The sequence below is a fragment of the Eucyclogobius newberryi genome, unplaced genomic scaffold (assembly GCF_026437365.1).
Source record: "Eucyclogobius newberryi isolate DKJ021-1_F unplaced genomic scaffold, fEucNew1.0.hap1 SCAF_15, whole genome shotgun sequence".
Taxonomy (NCBI): Eukaryota; Metazoa; Chordata; class Actinopteri; order Gobiiformes; family Gobiidae; genus Eucyclogobius; species Eucyclogobius newberryi.
The window spans coordinates 7,111,886-7,127,316 of NW_027315779.1; the positions used below are offsets into that span (position 1 = coordinate 7,111,886).

The 15,431-nt window shown below is 37.7% G+C and overlaps 1 protein-coding gene across 26 annotated transcripts in view; it reads right to left on the reverse strand.

Moving 5' to 3' along the window:
- The window catches only part of nbeaa (neurobeachin a), a 161,426-nt gene that overhangs the window by 82,998 nt on the left and 62,997 nt on the right, over positions 1 to 15,431 (reverse strand). For all 26 annotated transcript variants that reach the window (XM_072445907.1, XM_072445899.1, XM_072445906.1 and 23 more), the window contains exons 5-8: positions 14,978 to 15,099; positions 8,355 to 8,481; positions 6,991 to 7,110; positions 4,140 to 4,286 (exon numbers count right to left, since the gene is read on the reverse strand). In XM_072445907.1, the coding sequence (XP_072302008.1) occupies positions 4,140 to 4,286; positions 6,991 to 7,110; positions 8,355 to 8,481; positions 14,978 to 15,099 (516 nt within the window). The remainder of the gene's footprint in view (positions 1 to 4,139; positions 4,287 to 6,990; positions 7,111 to 8,354; positions 8,482 to 14,977; positions 15,100 to 15,431) is intronic.

The following is a 15,431-nucleotide window of genomic DNA, read 5'->3' on the forward strand; positions in this document are numbered from 1 at the left end:
AACATTGGTATGGTAAAGTGGGTCGTGGAAGTAGGAAAAGAACTAGTGGTGGAAGCGTAGAACTGTATTGATCTCAGAGAAATCTACTGTATTTGTCAGTAATACATAAAGTGGAGGTTGTAGTAGTGGCAGTGGGGGTGGGAAAACTGTGACCCCTCAAAAACACAGTATGGTGCAGAGGTGGGTGATATTGACAAAAAGTTATATTTCTATATTGTGTGAGTGTCCCAATATTCAATATGATATGTCAATTAGGCATGGGACAGTATTGAAAATGTTTGTCACGATTATCATGGTCAAAGTAATTACGACTTACAGTAATATCTTAATAGTTATTAAACTAGCTAACAGTTTAAACATGTTATGGATACTGATATTTATTTTATTTAAATATGATTAAGAAGCTCCATGTTTAAACAACTATTATTAATGGTACTTTGTCACAACTGAAAACAAAACAGAAGAGAAGTTCCATTTTTCTGCACAATCTGGAGCTAAAATAACAATTATCACGATTATACAGAATTCAAACCAGCAGAAATATGTTAAAACTTTTTAACATATTTAACATACTTTTTTGTTGTTGCATTTTTTACTACAAACTCAATATTTGAATGTTGCATAATATTGTAGTGGAGCTATGTATTTTATAAGGCTTACCAAAAACAAGTGACCTCTTATTTAAAAATATTTGTAGATATTTCTCTTTGGTTATGCCCCATTTTGCTGTGCAGAGATTTGGGGGAAATTGCCATTATTACCGAGCATATAGAGATCAGCTCTATATATATATGAGGATAGGAAGACAGACTTTTCCAGTTGTTTACATGATTTGTTATGTGATCAGTGTACATGATGTCCAATATTAATCTATCCATGAAATCAAGGCTGTGAGGCGTGCTGCTTTGATCACATTCCCAGTGAAATAAATGAGCTCTGTCAAACGTCAGGAACAGGGCAGTAAGATTTATTGCATCAAAATTGCAATTTGAATGGACACAATTGGCAAATTGCAATGACTGCAGTTTTTGAAATACCATAATTACCTCCACAAACAACAAACATCTTATTCTGCATAAAATCAACAAAAACATGTTGTTAAATACAAAGTAGTAGTACTGTAAATACTTGAGTACAGATTATTCATGGCTTCTTTTCGAGCCCGCCGAATCCTGCACACTCATCATTTCGATAGTAGCGTTGACGCTCGAGGCTACAAAACAACTGAGCCATTTAATAGAGTCTTGTGGGCATCTGAAACCCATTGTACGGCTCACGGAGAGGCAATCATGCTTGTGATCTGCCCCAGGACACCACGCGCTGGGCCCAAATCAGAGAGCATCAGTATTCACAAAAACACAAAGCACACAAATGTACGGGCCTTGGGTTGTTAGGGTGGAAATGTCATAGCAATATTCTCACTGACAATGGTTTAAGTAAGAGAGAGGTTTAGATAACGCCCACTTAGACACTCATCTTGTTTTATAGGCGGCTAAAGGAGGGTTACATGGTTTACGCTTCAACAACCTTAACAAAGATAACCTTTGTACATCCTTTGAAAAAAAGTCATTATTGAGGTGCTGCAGTAGATCACCTGGTGCAAATTACACAAGTGGCCTAGATGCTGCGTAATACACTGCTATCCTCCTTATTTCCTCTCTGTACTCTGCTTCAGTCAATGTTTAATGCAAAATATATTATGTTAATTAGTTTGTAAGCAGGACATCTTTGCTTAGCATAGATCCATACAACAGGCCAGTATTTTTCTTAACTAAATTATGCGGCGTCTCCCCCATTAATCTTCCACAAAGATCAATGTAACTAAACAATAAAAGCAAATAATATATAATGGGAGGGATTTGTTTATAGCAACAAAACCTGCACATGGCGCAAATACACAAATAAAAGACATTGAATTCCAACTAAATTAGTACAAACAGCAAACTGACATAACGTCCATTACAAACATGCTAATAAGACTTTCACAAAAACTACGTGAAAGCCTTTATCAAGTCACTGCACCAGTGTATGAAGGAGTCAACTAAAGAAATTATTAGTCGAGTGCATAAATATATATATATATATATATATATATATATATATATATATATATATATATATATATATATATATATATATATATATATAATTTTCCCATTGTGGGACAAATAAAGATTATCTTATATAATTTGACCATGTATCTGAGCCAAAAGTGCACTAACAAGACCGCAAAATAGCAGTAAATCACACATTTACAAACAGTTATACAGAATACTACAAGTAAACAGGGTATTTGTTAAAAAAGACAGATTACACCCACAATTCCCACCCAAATCTTAAAATAATCCACTTGATGCCTTCTTTCTGATGTTATTAATAAACATTATTTTAATTCCCCCAAAATAATTAGCCGATTAATGTACATTTTGGTCGACTAAGACACCCCCAACCGATTAATAAACTTATTCACGACTAAAGGTCAACAGCCATAGTTGGTATAGTAGCTTTACAGACTAATACAAAGCCAAACAACAGCCTAACTTTCTCCCAGCTCTCACATGGGGCGGAGCTCTCCGTGGTGCTGAAAACCTGACGACTCAGGACACCTTCATAAATAAGCCGTAAGTGGCCCAAGGCGCGTGAGTCTGCCAAAACACGGCGTCGACAGCTGGCGACGTGTTAGGGCATCTTGGCTCTCACTGGTGGAGACGCCAAAAGGCAGAGATGGTGAGGTTTGGAGGACTCATTTAAATGCAATTTATCAAAACAGAAGCATTAAAGTCTGTGTTTGAACCAAGGCTTACAGTGTAAATCCATCTGCAGATGTTTTCCACCGAATAGCTTATAAAGTGTCATGTATGTTGCCACTATAAAAGTGGATGAAATAAATGTGTGTCGACACTACAGTGCTCGTTTGTGAAGGGTTGGCAATCAGAAAGGTGTTAAAACATCTTTAGTTCAAGAGTCTACTTCAAGACTATTAGCTTTAAGCTGAAATGTAAAGAATATTTCTGCAGCAAACCACAAGTATGCCTTTAATCACTGTACACCGCACACACTGAACGGTGTGCAAATGTCCTTGGTGTCTAAAAAGCATAAAGTAGAAAACACATAATTGTAATATGCAAACCAACATATACGTAATGAAAGAGCAATTTACTTGGATTAGCAAATAAATCACATCTATACCTAGAGCTAAGCGAGTGCAGAGTAAGAACACACACATACACTTGCAAATAAAGAGGTGTAAACAAGCATGTATTTTAGAGTGTTTTGGCTCAGTCACTGCTTTGGGGGTAAAGAGTGCAATAGACATAATTTCCTCAAATTCATTCACTTCAACAAAACACCATACATAGGCAAGTCAATTAGTGCACTATATTTAGATAAATAAGTTGCACTCCAACTTTATTGTTTTGTATAAAATGACTTTAAATGTTTTAGAGGTGAGCAGATGAGCAGATGAAGTATCAATAACTCGGTCACTGTTGTTTTGAAGGTATGCAAAATGTGAATATCAAGTAAATTGTTTGTTATGTAAAAAAAGGCTGAAAAATAATGTTGTGAACAGGTTTATCATTGATATTTCAGCCCATTTTATAGTCCTCATGTCTGCACATTTCTGTCGGCTTCACATAATGTCGTCTGAATCCTGAACACTATAGATGTATTCATTTTTCAATATCGCCTGTCCCACTGTTTTGACAAAGCAGATATTTATATTGGCATGACTATCACTGTACTGCAAACATCAATACCATTCTCCATAGAGCAAACAAATGTGGTTTCAGACAAACAACAGCAGTTCTTCAAAAAAGCACTCAACACAAGTCACGACAGCAAAATATACGGCGTCGACAATTTGACTTAAAGCAATAATAAATAACCGTGATTTGCCAATGACAGCTCATCTTTAGTGGGCATCAGTGTGTCTTTGCGATGAATGATGAGCACGCAATTCCTCCGGCTGACAGACAAAATGTGCTTAAGCCGCTTTACGTAACACTGACAATGCAATCTTCAGGTTGTCAGAGTATCATAGCAGCGCAGTGATACATGAGGCGGAGATATACAGTGGAACATATGCTGAATACAAACCAAAAGTGATGATGAAGACGAGCGGGAGAGAGCACTCTTACCTTGTAGCCTGGCCCAAGCTGGTGGATAGCAAAGATCTGAGCGGGATTTAGCGCTTCACTGAAAACATAAATGGCGCCGAGTTGACCACAGAAAACTCTGTTAGCGTCCGCCGTCTCCGAAGAACCCAGGAAACACTTGTCGTAGCTCTGGAGGAAAAATAAAGAACAATAAGACACGTTTAATATCAACTCATTGCTCATTATTTAGTCTACACAAGCAAATATGTGGGGGGAATAACTTGCTAGAATTACTAGATTACCACTGCTAAATGCATGACAAATTGGGATTAAACTGGGTCTAAACCAGTATTAAAACAGGACCAAACCAGGTCTACATCAGGACCAAACTGGGCTCAAACCAGGATCTAACAAGATACTAACGATTCAATAATCATATTTAAAATGCTCTTTACACACAAATAATACACTTTTACCACAAAATATTGGACTGCTATGGATATTTAGGGCTGTAGTCGACTATATAAATGCTTGGCCAGCCAAAGACATGCTCTGGTTGTCTCTGGCCGATTAGTCCACTAGAAGTGACGGGCGTGAAAGTGGCATAAACTCCACTCTGTGATCTGACTGTGTGACATTCTGAGCCAAACTGCACACACAAGACCACAACTGCACAACAGCTCAGGCAAAAGCAACTGTTTACACACAAGTGAAAGTGTATTTATTTGTAAAAAGTCAGATTAAACACGTGATTCACTCTGAAACTGATTTCACTGAGATTTTTTGTTGTTGTTGCTCTATTTCAAAAAACAAAGAGCGAGAATACTATGGGAATGTTCGGTGCTTTTAAATGTCTCTTGTGTGCTGCTGATTTTCACTTTGCCCCTTGAAAAAGAGGTTTCAATCTGTTAAAGAATACAAGGAGAATAAATAAATCCATGCCTTCTCCTTTCTGCTGCTGTGAAATCCTTATAATCTAAATAATATTCCGGTAGTTTGTCACCTAAAACAAATGTTGGTCGACTAAAACACCATTGACCAATGAATCGACTGCACAACTAGACTATTCCAAAACTATTCTAAAAAGGTCTTCATTTTTCCTATTGAAGTAAATAGTTTCATAAGTAATAATACCTGTTCAAATGCGTATCTGGTTTTGATACTTTATTCCATGATGTTTAGTCTGTGTAGGACTTATTTTCTCTGGATGTCAGCAGCTCCATGTTAACTAATACAACCGGAAGGAGGATTACATCAAATGGCGGAGCCCAGCTTCCGGAATCAGGTGAATACTGCGCAGGAATGTCTTGTGGTAGAAGATAATGAGCTTCCACAGTAACATTTGTCACTTTAGGCAAGTGTAATGAGATTAAGGATCAAACTATCAATCTAATTAGAGTTTGCCTGTCCCTGCCATCTGACTGCGGGCCTCCAGTCACTGTCCAAATGCTAGAACTAGAAACAAGTTACACAAGTTTCACTGTATCTCGTCTTCTTTAGTAGAATTCTGCTAAATGATGGGAGATACGAATACTGACAGTATATAACAGTTGTCACTAGTAAAGTTTATCACGAAACACAGCACCGTTATTATTAGTTACATGATTTACAATGTCTTTTCACAATCTATTCACACCACATTTATTTATCACATCTTGAGAAATGACAGAACATTTCATCAGTCTCAGGGGACACTTTTTTCATCTCTTTTGATACAACTTTACCCTCAGCCTTTTTATTATTTCCTGTGTCTGCTCCCATAAGCTCACTGATAACCTTTATCACAGCAACATCGTTACTTCTTTCAAAGTGATAAAACATTGCTAAGCATCTGGAAAAGACAAGTTTTGATTCCATCTGTACATTTAGGGTTCTTCTCATACTAGACAACTTTTAAACCAGTTTTTTTTTTTGCAACAATACAAGCTATTTAACCCAAAAGGCTCGAATGTTGCAGAGTGAATCCACTGAGGACTTGTGTAATTGCAGCGCTGTCAGGAGCCAAAGTTGAACTCAGCTGAGATAAGGGGCAAGCTGCTGGACTCAACCTGTCTGCACGGGAACAGGGAAAGTTTAGAGCAAGAGTTGTTGTTTTTTTTTGTTGGGGAAGTGAGCTGGAACGAGGTTCAAGGGCGACCGCAGCAGAGGGCAAATCTCCAAACACTGCCAATATTCCGGTCAGGGGCAGAGGCTGTTCCAGACCAGGCGTCTCACGAGCAGCAGCAGCAGCAGCAGCAGCAGCAGCAGCAGCAGCAGCAGCAGCAGAATGTTTCTGGATATCTTTGGTTTGATAAAGGAATCTGTCCTTGTTTGACTTTTATTAAAGATTTGAAATAATTAAAGACACTAAAGGTCCTACTGGCTTAAAAACGGCCGATTAGAATCACAACAGAACCAGGAATACCATCAGCTGTCATCATATCAGGAAACATTTATTCTTATATTTAGTTTATTGCCCCCTCGTTTTTTTTTTTTTGTAAAGCGAGGAGCTCATTCTACTTTTTCATGGGATAATAAACTCAAGAACGAAAATACCAAAAGTAAACAACTTTTACACACTCTCTGAGGACACAAGGAGGTATATTTGATCAAATATATAAGTCAATCCTACACAAATGCACAAATAAGACAACAGGAAGTGGACAAAAAGCTGTCCTTTCCTAAGTTAAACTGGAAACGTATGAATGTGAGTTTATATTGCACAAACACTAGAAGTTTAAGCAAATATATACATTTTTGCTTTATCTTAGGGAAATAACTTAGAAATGGCCACTAACTTTAATCACAACTTCTTTAAAAATACTTTCATTAGTGGTTGCACTCTCTGTGACCTTCTCGGTGCAGCCGGCGCCTCGTTTCAGATAAAATGGTGTTTGCAATAAAGAGCTCTTACATCGTTGGTGTTGACGTGCCAGGCCATGTCGCCATAGGAGACCAGCTGACCGTTCACATAGCAACGGATCTCCGAGTTCCTCCAGCGGTTATAGATGTGCACGATGCTGATCATGTACCACTGGAAAAAACACAGAAAAACAAGATATTATTTCTAATTTGGGAATGCAAGGTGAAGGTTTTTTAGTTTGACATCTTGAGAGCAGTTTAGCTACAAAACTGTCCAATTACAAAAAAGACTTGTATAATACTAAAAATAGACACATGCAACCATCACCAAAGAAAACATAATCGCTGAAATAACTGAAGACTTATTTCAAGGTGAATTTTTTTTTTTTTTCTTTTGCTACAGTTTTCATTTCATAAAATGAAAACAAAAAACTACTGAAATATATTTCTTATACAGGTTATTCACATTATTCTGGTTGCCAGTCAGATGAAGGGTACATTGTCACAAATCAACATACTTTATATAGTATTCTGTATATTATATATAGCCAGCTCCCCTCGCTACTTCCATAATAACAAGCATTGTCGTTCCCGACCCCAAAAATCATAAATGATTAGCCTTATTTCTTAGTGTTGGATTTCAGGACATATACCAAGACAACACAAATAAATGAACCCCCCAGGTTGAGAAGCACTGAATTAGTCTATAACTTTATTGACTTATATTGAAATGGTTATAAAGTTGTTCTGTGGATCAAAGAATTCAGTCGAAAACAACTTAAGACTTAAAAGTAATAAACAAACCAGCAAAGTAAAATGATTATGTCTGTACTGCAAATTGATATCAGAAATGGCAGCAAATCTATACATAGACTATAAAACTAGTTGTAATAATATTTAATGCAAGAGAGCTGAAGTATAGAGAATTCTTCATGTTCAACATCTTCAAAATGATGTTTGTGAAAATCTATATTTGGTTGATCTCTCTCATTAGTAAGTATCTCATCACTGTTGACAAATGCTATTGCTTAAATTAGGAAGCAGAAAACACATCCGAGCTCAAAAAACACACATAAAGTTGTGCGCGCTCAGAACGACGTACGACGTGCCACATTAGATTAAAAAAACGGATCAAATGGAGGCGTGAGGGACTTTGTCTGTCCGATTTCCCTGGGTCAGCGGATAAAGAGGAAGGCCGTCTCATCAGCTGAATGAGCGGCGGCCATGGCAGTGAGCGAATGCTGACGATGCGTTGGAGGGCGTGTGCGGACCTAATTGAGAACCTTATCTACGCACATCAACAGTGTCTGTGCACAAGGGGCCGCTGCGAGGCAAACCCCGGCGCGCTCTGCCAAACAGGTGTCCTGCCATTACTAAGCTGTGCAGAGATAATTGATTCATTTCTTATTTTCTCACCTTACGAGGCTGGAAATCGTATTTGACACAGTGTTGGAAGCCTTTTCCTTTCGACTTCAGTGATGTCACGATGAGGCAGTTTCCCACAAAGTGAGCGGAGTAACCGATGCCTTTACTGGTCCGAAAACTGCAAAAGAGAGAAAGAAAATACTGTCCTCAATGGTAATATTTTCACACGGTTAATAGACGTAAAGTTTTTGTCAATGCCAACCTATATCAGCAAATCATTGTCCAGAGAATGAAGGAAGTTATTGCTTTTCTTGAACCTCAACTTATCTAAATATGCCATTTTTAACCATTATGTAAAGTTACTTGTGAAATGACAGTGGGAAATTGTTGAATAAATGAAAGTGGAGTATGAGATGTTCCAGGCCAACAGTGAGAGACGAGACACAATTCTCACAAGAACAAGACAAGAGGAGATTTTAACATGAATTGTGACGTTCAGTGCACAATTTTGGCCTCAGAATGTATTATTGCTGTCATTGTATCATGTCCTTTCCCTATAAACCTATATATATTCTTTTTACATTAATTAACTGGTCCAACAATGAAGTGTAATCATAGAACTCATACTGATACAGTAAATGTTCAGGTATTTGAGTCTTACATTAAACACTCTCACACATAAGTACAGAAATTCTTACAGAATAAGGAGCCAAACCCTCTTGTTCAGATGTGCTGGAGTGACAGTAAACAGAGCATTTAACAGCTCTGTGGCAGCAGCATCAGGGGATCCAGGCTTTTGGTAAAAACTGCTCTCATTCTCTTCTCTGGATTCTGACGGCTCGGGCTACACCACATACAATTTGAGATTATCCCAGACATTTTCCGTGTAAAGGGCCCTCCAAGGATCTCACACACGCGGCTGGTCCTGAATCAGATGCAAAGCTCTGGAGTGAGTCCGGTGCTCGTGTGAAGAGGCTCGCAGTGTTTTATCACAGACCACAGAGCGCTGCAGAGCGCTGCAGAGCGCTGCAGAGCGCTGCAGAGCGCTGCAGAGCGCTGCAGAGCGCTGCAGAGCCCAGTATCACGTTGGGACCGGATCTGGGGGAGCACGATAAGGACTGGGCCAGAGCAGGACCGCCCCCCCTCCTCCTCTCATCCCTTCCCCCTGTGTGGTTAATTTGACAGATATTTGAACCTCAACCAACACAATAAAGTACACATTTGAACACATTTCTATTGGATTGACATAATATCAGATGTGTACCTTAAACTTAACCACATATCATCTGATTATCGTTACTAAGATACAAGATGTACATTTTTGTCCACATCGCCCCCCCCTCGTCTCACACCCAGTTTAGTCCTGTAGACTTGGTTTAGTCCTGTAGACTTGGTTTAGTCCTGTAGTCTTGGTTTAGTCCTGTAGACTTGGTTTAGTCCTGTAGTCTTGGTTTAGTCCTGTAGACTTGGTTTAGTCCTGTAGACTTGGTTTAGTCCTGTAGTCTTGGTTTAGTCCTGTAGACTTGGTTTAGTCCTGTAGTCTTGGTTTAGTCCTGTAGACTTGGTTTAGTCCTGTAGTCTTGGTTTAGTCCTGTAGTCTTGGTTTAGTCCTGTAGACTTGGTTTAGTCCTGTAGACTTGGTTTAGTCCTGTAGACTTGGTTTAGTCGTGGTCTAATCCTGGTTGAGTTCCAGGTTTAGTCCCAGTTTAGTTCAGAATGTGCTGTAAACACACTCTTAATCAGACGAATTGAAATCCAGGGCTAAACAAGGAAAGGAATATTTATATAAAGAGTATATTTCATACAAAACAGCAACTCAGTGAAAAATAAATAAACTACAAGCACCCCAGTAATAAGCTGAGAATCAAACAGAATAAAAACATAGTGTGTTCATTATTTAAAAGTATCATTAAACATTAAATAGGATTTTAATATTTTTAATTTTTTTATTGCAATTGCAGATTCCAGCGTTTTGTTGAGTTGTGACTAAAGGCTCTTTTCTAATTGGTCCCGACACTGGGCATTCAGCATTTGTTCCACACCATAATCAACAACAGTGACTAAACTAATGGACTAAATTCAACACGATCACTCTTGCATGGATTTTTTAGACTAGGCAATATCGTAAACTCATAACCTCCTTCACATCTGCAGCTTCTGTGACTCAACTCAAGGGGGAAAAGAATATGAATCCACCATAACCATCCACGGCACATCACCATGGAAACGTTGTAACACGTGTGCCGCTCTTATCTCTGTAATGGGATCCAGAGACTGTGTGTCATCCTTCCTGTAGAAGATGTACAAACCGTATCTAGAATCTTGAGTAAACAGAGTCAAAAACAAAGGGGTAACTCGGGGTGACAAAGATAATAACATGTATAAAGATAATAACATGTACAAAGAGAATAACATGTACAAAGATAATAACATGTACAAAGATAATAACATGTACATGAGGATTATCTTGATATACCGACTTTATGAATCAATTCTACTGGGATGAATACGTCATGTGAAGAGCCAACAGCAGGTGAATTAAGATGAACCTAAATATGGACTTGACAGGAACACTAGGACTAGAACTAAACCAAGACTAAACCAGTCTAGAACTAAACCAAGACTAAACCAGTCTAGACCTAAACCAAGACTAAACCAGTCTAGGACTAAATCAAGACTAAACCAGTCTAGATCTAAACCAAGACTAAACCACTCTAGGACTAAATCAAGACTAAACCAGTCTAGGACTAAACCAGGACTAAACCACTCTAGGACTAAACCAAGACTAAACCAGTCTAGGACTAAACCAAGACTAAACCAGTCTAGGACTAAACCAGGACTAAACCACTCTAGGACTAAACCAGGACTAAACCACTCTAGGACTAAACCAAGACTAAACCACTCTAGGACTAAACCAAGACTAAACCACTCAAGGACTAAACCAAGACTAAACCAGTCTAGGACTAAACCAAGACTAAACCACTCAAGGACTAAACCAAGACTAAACCAGTCTAGGACTAAACCAAGACTAAACCACTCTAGAACTAAACCAAGACTAAACCACTCTAGGACTAAACCAAGACTAAACAAGGACTACCAAGAGTAAACCAGGATTAAACCAAGACTAAACCAGGATTAAACTATGACTAAATCAGGACTAATCCAGGACTAAACAAGGACTAAACTATGACTAAATCAGGACTAAACAAGGACTAAGCTAAAAGTGAATTAGGACTAAACAAGGACTAAACCACTCTGGGACTAAACCAGGATTAAGCTAAAACTGAATTAGGACTACACAAGGACTAAACTAGAACTAAACAATAACTAAACCCAGACTAAACCAGGATTAAACTAGGATTAAATCCGGACTAAACCAGAACGTTCATAGTACTGCTGTCAAAAGTACCGAAAATCAGAGACTAATCAATACTAATTCAGCCACACACTCTTTAAAGCAAGTAAAACAATAAAACAAACTACATCAACAAAAACAACATTTGACATTTCCTGAACAGTTTTAGAATGATTTTGATCTTTATCAGAACTAATATAAGTAACTAAATGTACTGTATGACCACATGGTGACATACAGTAAACAAATGACTGTAAGTGTTGGAAATGATCATTGTGGTATCAAAATTGCTATCGAGAATCTATAGTTTTCCTTGATATGGAAATATGCAATGATAGTATTGTGACTACACTAGTTTATAGTGGCACTCACAAACCAGAACTAAACCAGCACCAGACCAAGAAGACAATACAAGACAATAAAATGACTAATAGAACTGGACAAGTCTGCACAATGAGAAAACTATGACAAAACCAAAAGTAAAAAGGATTAGAGATTAACATTTTTTGACAAAACCCGGGTTTAATGAAGATAAAGCCGACGAGGGATTGTGAGGGGAAAGAAGTGGAGAGGTGAGAGAGAAAATCTCCACAGCTCAGTAGAACCAGGTTTTAATAAAAGGTCAATTATAATGATGCTTTACAGCTAACAACTAACACTTAGGGTGTTCCAGAGACGAGCAGTTAACACAGGCAGGCTCAGAAATGGACTGTACTGGCATTTAATGGTAAGCGCACATCCATTATGAGTTTGTGCACCAACTGGTGTTAAACTGGAGATTTCAATGTTTAGTTACTGTTCAAGGGTTGAGTACAAGCCCCATAGCCGTAACCTTAATGACAGGTTCTCATTATGTTTCTAATTATGACTTGGTTTGGTTGGATAGTTAGTTTCTGTGCTAAAATGTATCATAGTTTTACGTGTACAGTATGACATCAATAGATTTAATTAAATTAGATTAAATATGGCTTTATTGTCCCTGTAGGGAAATTTGTCTTTACATTTGACCCATCCTTCATCCTTCAGTTCCGCAACATGTCAGCAGTTGTCGTGGCAGCGCAGCGCCTGGGACCCATGTCCAGGTCTTTGAGCTTGGCTTGGTCAGGACTAACTTCGCTAGAGGATTTTGGTGCAGGTTGATGGGGGAAACTAGATTACCCAGAGAAAGTCCACCTACACATGCAAACTCCCCACAGAAAGGCAAATTTCACTATGATTTAGGGAAATGTGTAGTTTAACATATGCACTTTATACAAAATAACCTAACCAAACCTTACTCTTAAAAAATCTATTTTGCCTTAGTAAAGCATGAACAAAGGTTTATTTCATAGTGAACAAACAGTTTGTTAAGAATGATTCAGGCTTAGTAACATAAATAATACTCTAACCCTAGCTTTTAACACAAATCCTAACCTTATTCTTAATTACGTATTTACTAAGCCTGAATTTTTAAGGCATAAGGTGTAATTATAAAGTGGTACCAAAAATATATTGTAAAAAATCTACATTTGCTGGCAAAGTCACCAATGCAAAGTGGCGACTGTGAAGCAGAGCTGAGGTGGGAGGGAAAGTTGAGCACGGTTTCTATACTAATACCACTTGCCTATCTGTATTCAAACAATAGTACAATTGTTATATTTTGATTACATAACTGATGGTTGTGTACAAGGAGGAAGAAGAAAAAAACAACAAAAAGATCAAACCTTTTCAGCACATATTTATTTTTCATCGGTCTAACGAAGCCTTGTAGTTCAATTAAATAACTACTGTGCCAATTTGAGAAGTTAGAGGTCAGATCTGTGAAGAGGCGTCACAATATGGGAACCCTTTTCATATGTGAACGCTTGTACTGTTCTTTCTTTATACCGCAGCCACGTATTTTCTAATTCAGCTCATACATTTTTCAAACCGCAGGGATCTCGGGATCACAGATGCACCTTTGGCAGCACATACGGGTACTTACTGAACAGCCTTGTACATTATTGACTAAATTTCACAGCGGAGAATGAAGGTGAAGCTACAGTGTGCTGGTGCCTGTCTCTCTGTGATTAAATGCACTAAACCCGGCTTTAAACTGCATCCCTTATGTTCCCTTCAATGGGCTCGGTCTAACTCTGCTCAGACAAAGTGTACCCAACTTTACACTTTCACCTCGTTGTTCAGTATCAATCAATACGGAGCATGATGGGGAACGTCAGAGTGAGGCTAACGTAAAGTCTGCATCTGCAGCAGTTGCATGCACAATCTTCTTTCATTTTCATTTTTGTACTTGACTGTGAACCATGAGTGAAGAACTTGTTTTAGTTTGAATGGTTTTGTCTCTCCCTCTTACATTCTCTTAATTAAAATTTTTCGAAGTACATGTTTAAAAATAATTTCACAATGTTGATGAGGTGATATTTAGTGATTTTTTAAATAAATAATTGTGCTGATTTTTGATAAGTAGCAATTAAAATATTTTTAGTAAAGGTTTTACTGCATTTTGCTTAAAACCTTGTTATTCTACCATAAATGTGCTAAAAATAACTCCTCAAACTATTTGAAAAGCACTTTGTACTTTTCAGTCCAGTTAAAAAATCTAGTCGAGTAGAAAGAACAGATACCTGGCCTCAGTGTTTCCACTGTTTTAGGTTCATGGATTTAGTTACATTCCAACACTGACCATGACAGACAAGCTCTCTGGGATTGTCACAGAAAAACTCCACATCGTCTTTATTCAACAACCAGGCTGAATGGAAAAAAAGTTGTCTCCCAGACTTCTCTACATTTTCATTCAACAAAAATACTTTTCAAAAGCTTAGCTGAGAGTATTATAAAAGTATTACATTTTGATTATCAGAGGTACGTTGCTGTATTTGCATTCAAAATCAAGTCTAATTACTGTATTTTCCGGACTATAATTCCCACCGTTTTTCATAGTTTTGGCCGGGGTGTGACTTATACTTATACTTATACTTGTACTCCGGAGCGACTATTATGTGATATCATTTTCACACTTGCAACCTTATTTCATACTCCAGTGCAACTTATAAATGTTTTTTTTTTTTTCTCTATAATGCATTTTTTGGCTGGTGCGACTTATAGCCTGGAAAATACAGTACCATGTATACATGTATTTTCATATAAATTGTGAAGATTGGACAAAACAACAAGTTTAATGCAGATTTTTGTGAATTTGTGGCATTTGTTTTATCCATCAAATGTGTTCAATATGTTGTAAAGATGGTGTTTTTGTGCCACCAAGCCCAAGTCCACAACTACTACTACTAACCATACAAAAGAAAGTAAGGCATTATTAGCTTAGCACTATCGCACTCACCAATAAAGGTACGGTTTGTCTTTGTCCACGTTGATGTTGTTGAGCGGGTCTTGCCTGAACCACGTGTTGATAGTAAATCCGTTCTGATAAGGCCATTTGGCGATTGGTGGCAACGCTATGGCCTGAAGACACAAACAGATAAGTCACAGTCATTAACACCAAACATGTTTTAACACAGAACATCAGGTGATAATGAGGCGCTGACCACTCTGTAAAATGGGATCACCTGGACTAATTAGACATGCTCAATAAAGAATACAACAGTAATAATGACATATTGTAATTTTGAAGATTTTTTTATTAATCAACTGCTCTGTAAGACAGATTTTGACAGATTTGTGAACAATATTTGAGAGAAATTGGTCTTTTGTGTCTACATAAAAAGACAATAAACAATATAATATTGGCCATTGCAATAATAAGGAAAGCAATAATTATTTTGTGCAATTGTTAT